General features: G+C 61.5%; 2 protein-coding genes across 2 annotated transcripts in view; one reads left to right on the forward strand and one right to left on the reverse strand.

Moving 5' to 3' along the window:
- MICAL1 (microtubule associated monooxygenase, calponin and LIM domain containing 1) overlaps positions 1-3,009 on the forward strand; it is a 9,126-nt gene extending 6,117 nt beyond the window's left edge. The window contains exons 17-24 of the mRNA XM_031063953.1: positions 99-181; positions 290-764; positions 882-979; positions 1,123-1,221; positions 1,335-1,428; positions 1,506-1,605; positions 1,703-1,776; positions 1,881-3,009. Of these exons, the coding sequence (XP_030919813.1) occupies positions 99-181; positions 290-764; positions 882-979; positions 1,123-1,221; positions 1,335-1,428; positions 1,506-1,605; positions 1,703-1,776; positions 1,881-2,011 (1,154 nt within the window). The 3' untranslated portion in view covers positions 2,012-3,009. The remainder of the gene's footprint in view (positions 1-98; positions 182-289; positions 765-881; positions 980-1,122; positions 1,222-1,334; positions 1,429-1,505; positions 1,606-1,702; positions 1,777-1,880) is intronic.
- SMPD2 (sphingomyelin phosphodiesterase 2) lies at positions 2,997-6,499 on the reverse strand. Its single transcript, XM_005429362.2, has 10 exons — positions 6,281-6,499; positions 5,749-5,845; positions 5,596-5,672; positions 5,259-5,352; positions 5,080-5,169; positions 4,671-4,753; positions 4,342-4,474; positions 4,167-4,271; positions 3,933-4,089; positions 2,997-3,724 (listed from the first exon to the last, which is right to left on the reverse strand). The coding sequence occupies exons 1-10, from the start codon at positions 6,328-6,330 to the stop codon at positions 3,381-3,383; spliced, it is 1,230 nt and encodes a 409-aa protein (XP_005429419.1). The 5' UTR covers positions 6,331-6,499; the 3' UTR covers positions 2,997-3,380.
- Positions 6,500-7,053: the final 554 nt, after the last annotated feature.

Here is a 7,053-nt window from a genome sequence, read left to right on the forward strand (position 1 = left end):
GATGGGCAGGCAGCGCCTGGGGGCAGGGGATGCTCGGGGAGCGGCTTCTCCACCTCGCAGGTCGTCACATGAGTTCGCCCCCCACCCCTTCCCGCCAGGTAATTTTTACTGCTCGCTGCACTACCCCAGTCCAGCCAGCATGGACCTGCCCCGGGATGAGGCTTCGGCGCTGCCTGATGGGGTAAATCACCCTAAATCCCTGGGGGTGATGGAGGAAAGGCAGAATGTTGAGGGGGGTGGTTGGGTGTGGCCCTGTGCTGCATCGTCCCTTGCTCTGGCTCTGCTGCAGGATGCTGATGCTGCTGCCCACGCGCCCTCAGACGCTGGAAGGTCGTGTGTGTCCCCCATGGAGTGGGCACCCAGCCCAGTGCAGCCCAGTCCAGCAGCCCCACGGGCCGGGGAGGAGCCTGGGGACGTTGAGGACACCGCAGATGCTGGTGACATGCAGGAGGAGCAGGAGCTGCTGGCACAACCTGGGGATGATGTGAGGGAAGAGGAGGTTCCCAGAGCGGAGCCCCAAGGAGCAGCAGAGGAGGGTGAGGAGACTGGAGGCAGGAGGAAGATCATCCTTACACCCCTGGAGAAGCTCAGTCTGTCCACGCTGAACCTCACCAGTGAGGCAGAGCCCCAGCCTCCCCTGAAGCCAGCTCGTCTGAGGCTCCCAGCAGCACCCGAGGCCCTCCCTGCCCTGCGGCAGGGACCAGGAGCCTGCAAGGAGGAGGAGGAGGAGGAGGAGGAGGAGGAGAAAATTGACATGGAGAAAGGTAGGTGGTACAAACTGGAGTCTGCAGGTGAGCAGAGCTCTCAGTCCCTGCAGGACCCTGCCGTATCCCACATCTTGCTCATGAGGAACCAGCCTGAAACAGCTTTTTCTTGGGCAGATTTGGAGGAGAGTGACAGCGAGGAGGGGGAGGAAGAGGAGGAGGAGGAGGAGAAAGAGGAGGAGGAGGACACAGGCCTTGGCATCGTGAAAGAGTTGGTGAGGATTTTCCCCAAGTGATGGTAGCTGGGGCTCTTGCTCCTCTCACAGAGGCATCAGGTCTGGCTCAGCTGTGGCTGCCAAGGCAGGAGGTGCCTGCTGCAGGGACTGACCCCCCTGCCCGTGCCACCATCCTTTCACAGTACCCAGACCCCAGGGAAGAGGAGAAATTCCCCACCTGGAAGCGCACCTTGGCCCGCCGGACCAGGGAATCCCAGATGAAGAGGTTCTGCAGAGCCCAGGTAACCCCAGAGGGGACAGCCACGTCCCCAGCGTGGCACTGCACCCTGTCCCCTCCGTCCTGCTGCTGCTGGCAGGTGCTGGCCTGCAGGGGAGTGCTGCCCTTCCCTTGCAGGCCATCCAGAGGCGGCTGGAGGAGATCGAGGTGACATTCCGGGAGCTGGAGCAGCAGGGCACCAAGCTGGAGAAGTTACTCCGGGATGAGAATGGTAAAGCCAGGGTGGGCAGAGCACTGTGACCCTGCAGTGGGGGTCTGCACCCTGCTGACCATCCCCCTGTCCTGCAGACAGCCTGGCTGACCAGCACACACAGTGGACAAACCAGCTGCTGTACCTGGTGCAGAAGAAGAACAATCTGATGACCGAGGAGTCGGACCTCATGATCGCGTGAGGCTTGGGGGATGCTCCCTGGTGGGTGTGGGGGCTCAGCTCACCCCAATCCCCTGCGAATTCAGCACCCAGCACAGCCTCTTCCTCCCCACAGGGTGCAGGAACTGAAGCTGGAGGAGCAGCAGTGCCAGCTTGACGAGAAGCTCCGGAGCTACATGAACAAGGAGGGTGAGTGCCAGCACGTGCCAGGGAGAGGATCCCTTTGCACGGTGCAGGGAGCGGGTCAGGCCTTGTGGCCTTGCCAGCTCTACTCCAGCCCCCTGCACCCACAGATGCCCTGAAGACACCTGAGGATGAGAAGGCTGAGCAGGAGATCCTGAAGCAGCTGGTGGAGGTGGTGAACAAGCGGAACATCCTCATCCAGCTGCAGGAGGAGAAGCGGCTCAGCGAGCTCCGGGCTTGACCTGCACAGCCCCGGGGCCACCAGTCCTCCCTGGGGACCTGCAGAGTGTGTGTGAGTGAGTCCTGGGCTGAGCACCACCCTGAGCTGCCTCTGGAGGTGGCAATGCCCCTGGTGCCAGCAGCTGCCACAGCAAATCCAGCTCTCTGCTTGCCAAAGTCTGTCACAGAGGGACCAGACCCGCTGGAGGATGCCCACGTGAGGAGGCACCGAGCAGCGCTCAGCCTTGTGGGGCTGCGAGGGTGTTCCTGTGCATGGCTGGAGTGCCTTTGCCTTGTGCTGGCTGGAAAGCTCACAGGGGACTGCAGAAGGGGGCTGTGGTGGCTCCCAGCAGCGAGGAGGTGACTGGCCACCAGAGGCAGATGCCATTTGTGCAGGGGCGCCTTCAGGAACGGTCCCACAAAGCCACCCTCCCAGCTGAGGGCATCCATCCCAGTCTGGAGTGTCCATCTCAAGGGACATCTGCCTGTACAAGGTGGGGCCAGTGACAGACAGACTGGGCTGCTCCAGCTGCTCTGCACCACTGCTTTTGGATGCCACGTCCACACTGTCGCCAGCTGCTGCAGGAAACCAAGGTCAGAACCCTACCATGAGCCCCCTGGGCCAGGGAAGGGCTTTTTGTCCTGGAATTCCTATGGGAATTGTGCTCAGGGCCAACACTTTAACACCGAGGACAAGGGACACCAGTGGCTGTGCCCCCCTTGCCCCTTGGGATTTCTTCTGCTTGGCAATGCCACACTGGCCTTTGCACAGACCTCAGATGCCCCTGCAGTCCCTGGCTGTTGCCTCTGTGGCCAAATGGTGCTCATGGCAGCCCAGATGTGTTGGGATGGGGGTCCCAGGCGTAGGTTCCTCTCTTAGCAAGACCACCCTGTGCTCAGCCCTCATCCTGCCATTTCCCTCAGCACCTCCTCCAGCCCTCCCTGTGTTTGTACCACCCTACAATCCTGCTGCAAACCCCCTCCCTTCAAATAAAGCCCGCCCCGTGCCAAAGGTTAAAATATTGCCTTTATTTTCCATCAGTCAGGACTGGTTGCTAGAACAGCCACCAATGTAAACTTTGAGGCCACCCCAGGCAAGGGGAGCCTCAGTGTCTCAAGCCTTCCAGCCAGGCCAGTGGGTCCCTCCGTGTACAAAATAGTGTATTTAAAAAGACAGCAATAAAAATCTGCCTCCATTGTGGTTCTCACAGGGGTCAGTGCAACACATCTACCCCAAAAACCTTAATTTCCCCCAGAGGCAGCTGCCAAACCTGCACCACTGCATTGACTGCAGTGCTGCTGGCCTAAGACCCAAAGTCAGCTAAAAACAAGGATGAAAAAGGGGACATGGTGTGGCCAAGGGGACATTTTGGGACACCCAGAGCCCCAGCTCAGCCTTCACTGGGACGCTCCTGCAGGGCCCTCAGCACCATCCACATCTGGTCCTCGGTGCCGTGCAGCATCTTCACCTCCATGGTGTGGAACAGGTGGAGAGCGGTGGCGAGGACGAGGACGCCGAGGGCGAGGAAGGCCAGCAGGCAGAAGGAGAGCTTGGGGAAGGGCTGCTCTGCGCCCAGCCCGGCCAGAGTGGCCAGGGCAGCTGCAGCCTGGAGCAGCAGCAGCAGCAGGGCCAGCACGGCCATCCTGCCCGAGGAGTAGCGCTGCCGCCGCGCCGCCCGCAGCCCCGCGCCCACCTCTGCCCGTGCCTCTGTCACCACGTCTGCCAGGGCTGGGTCTGCGGGGACAGGGGCCATCAGCAGGGTGGGACCCCCACATACCATCCCTATACCCTCCCCATACCACCCCAACAGCCTTCTCCCCATCCCCACCGCTCTGCAGCCCTCCACAAGGGGAAACATCCCCAAAGAGCTCCATCCAACCCCACCAGTCCATCCACCAGCCCCCCAGCACAGAGCGGATGCTGGCAGCAGCCCCCGACTTACCAGCTGTGCCAAGGGTGGCACCTGCAGGCTGCCCCTGCCTCTGGATGTGCAGCGTTGCCATCACAGCTTCGTGGTCTGAGAAGGGGATGTCCACGCCTGGGGCTCGCCCCGTGGTGGTCTTCAGCTCTTCACACTTCACCGTGAAGCTGGAGATGGCCTGGGTGAGGGGACAAGGGGGTCACAGCAGTGCCTCACCCCCAGCACTCACAGCTGGTGGGCAGACACTCCTGTTACCTTGTAGAGGATGTAGTCAATGCGGATGCCCAGCGGGAAGGGCAGCAGCTCTGACTTGTCAATGAAGCAGTTGTCAGGGACAAGGGTGCAGCCGTTCTTACAGCCCTGAGACAAGAGCCTGGGTGAGCTGGGGGCTCTGGTGTGCCCTGGGATCCCACCCAGCCCCTCAGCTCACCTCAAAGTGCATGGCCTCAGCAAAGGCGTCCTGCAGTCCTGTCCAGCCACGCAGCAGCCGGATGCCCACATCATCAGGGTGCATGTTCAGGTCCCCTCCCAGCAGCACCACATCTGCTGCCTTTGAGGTGTGTCTGTGGGGACAGGGGTGGCTGTCCTTCCCTGCCCTGCCTGGCACCCAGCTGGAGTGACTGGGACCTGCCCAGTGCTCCTCCACCTTATTCCTGACTGGCACTGGTGCAATGGGAGCTCTCTGCAGTGCAAGCCCCAGGGATAGGGGTGACCACACGTGTCCTGGGGGCCTGCAGGGGACACCCCACAGCTGCTCACCTGATGAACTGTGCCAGCTCCCAGGCCTGCACCAGGCGGTGGGGCAGGTAGGCGTCCTTGTCCCGGCAGTACTCGGCGTGCAGCTGGAGAGAGAGGGAAAGCAAAGGGGCTCTGACTCCTGCGCTGCTCCCTGCAAACCCACCCAACCCCTCCAAACAGTCCCTGCCAACACCTCTGTTTGTATTTCACCCCCACTGGGGAGAGCCTGGGATGCTCATCCCAGTGCACAACCACGTTATGGGTCCCTGCCCCCTGCCCTGAGTAATATTTTATTAAATCAGTGCATAGAACAGGGCAGAGGGTGGAGAGCAGTGGTTAAAGCAGGGGAACAGTAAAACAGGGATATGGCCATTCATTCCCCTCCTCCCCATTGTTCCCCCCATGCTGGGTTCTTCCCTGGGCTGCTTACGTGGGTGACATAGACATTGAAGATGATCCCTGAGATCTTCATAACGACGAGACCGACGGACTTGCCACAGAACCAGTCCCCGTGCTGGAGCTGCTCAAGGGGAGGAAGGGCAGATCAGGGCTACTGAGGCTCTGTGGGGATGGACACCATGGTGCCACATGCCCCCCAAACCCACCTACCATGTAGGGGTACCCGTTCAGTGAGTACTGGTAGAGGAGCGTGTCCAGGATGGGGAACCTGGAGAAGACGCAGAGGCCGCTGCCAATCACCCCACTGTGGGAGGGAGGAAGAACAGTGAGGAGATGTGGTTCCCAAAACCTCTGCCTCGCCCTAGCCCTGGGCCAGGAGGACTCCCTGGGTGCCTGGATCCCACTGTGGTCCTGTGAGCATCCCACAGCTACAGAGGTGACCTAAAGGACCTGCACTGGTCTCTGCAAGTGGCACACCCCAAGGACGTGGCACAGCCCTGGCACTGCCCCACAGACAGCCCTGGGGGGCTGAGCTTGCCCTTCTCACCTGCGGAAGTAATGGGAGAAGGGATAACAGCCTGCTAGTTTCACCTTCAGCTCACTGTAGTCCTGCTCGCTCCACACCTGGAGGACAGAGGGACAGGCTGAGAACAGCCACGGCCATTTCCCAGGCTGGGAATGGGACACAAACTGGCCTCACCTCCTGCAGCAGCACCAGGTCAAAGCCCTCCTGGCGCAGCGTGTCCCCGATGAGCCGCACGCGCTGCTGCCGCCGCTTGCTCAGGTAGCGGATGGCCCTGCCACAGAGGGGTGACAGTCAAAGCCTGGTGGGGACAGGGCCATGGGGCTCTTGGGGACCATTGTGACCCGAAACGAGGGAGAGAAACAGGGCTCCAGTACCAGCAGAAGCAGAATGCACATGGAAAAGATGGAAGGGCCATGCAAGGACATGGGGACAAGATGCAGGGAGGCTGTTTGGGGACAGCTTCTCCTGCCGGCAGGATTGAGGCAGCTCATCCTTGCTTGGGGAGCAAATGGGGGATTTTTCTGGGGCTAACGAGCATGGAAGGGACAAGAGGCACTAGCCAGCCAAGCACCTCATGACCCTCTGGGGCAGGGAGAGTGGTGTGACCCCAAAATGAAGGGGACACGAAGGTGACCCCAAGGTGGGACCCTTCCCCAATGTGGTGCCCCCATCTCCCCCCACACAGCCTGGGGAAGTCTGGACTCACCAGCAATTGAGGTTGAAGATGCGGAGGCGCAGGATGGGCTCTCCCTCCATGGCTTTTTGGGGTTCAGAAAGGGTCAGCGGGCAGTGCCAGGCAGAGGGGGCACCTGCGGGGAGCGGGTAGGAGTGGCAGCCCCCGGGAGCCAGCGCAGGCTGCAGGACAGAGCCAAGGAGCCAGGCTGGGAAGGCGGAAGGGCTGAGCCGAGGCAAAGGCCAGGAAGGAAGGAAAAGGGCTCGGGGTGCTCCAGGCCTTTCGCCTCCTTTCCTGCACACAAGGACCACCCCAAACCCTAAAGTGCCTCTGTACAGGGATCCATGTACCCAAACCCCCCATGTCACCCTACATCCAGTGGCTGGGGACACCGGTGGGCCAGGGATGGGCTACAGGGCTCAACACCTCTGCCTGTCAGCGAGTTGTGCTCCAGGATGGTTTCATCCTGGTTTCAAAGCGGAGCTGCGAGGCACGGCCATGGGACATCGTCACACACCTCCCCACTCGGGAAACCCACGGATCCTTTTCGGGACCCCAAACCCCGGCGGAGCCAGCAGCTCCGGAGCAGCCCCAGCTCTCCGCCGGCTCCGCTTCCCCCCTGCCTGACCCCGTGCGATTGTCCCAGTTTCCGGTTTAGAAGCTAAAAAGAGCAGCCCCGGAGCTCCAGGATGCCGGTGTGGGCAGCCAGGCTCTGCCTGCCCCGGCGGGATTACCCGGCGGGCTCATCCGCGCTAATTAATGCCGGCGGCTTCCACCGAGCCTAAGCCCCCGGGAGCGCTCCCGGC

This window comes from Geospiza fortis, unplaced genomic scaffold (genome assembly GCF_000277835.1).
Source record: "Geospiza fortis unplaced genomic scaffold, GeoFor_1.0 scaffold422, whole genome shotgun sequence".
Classification (NCBI taxonomy): Eukaryota; Metazoa; Chordata; class Aves; order Passeriformes; family Thraupidae; genus Geospiza; species Geospiza fortis.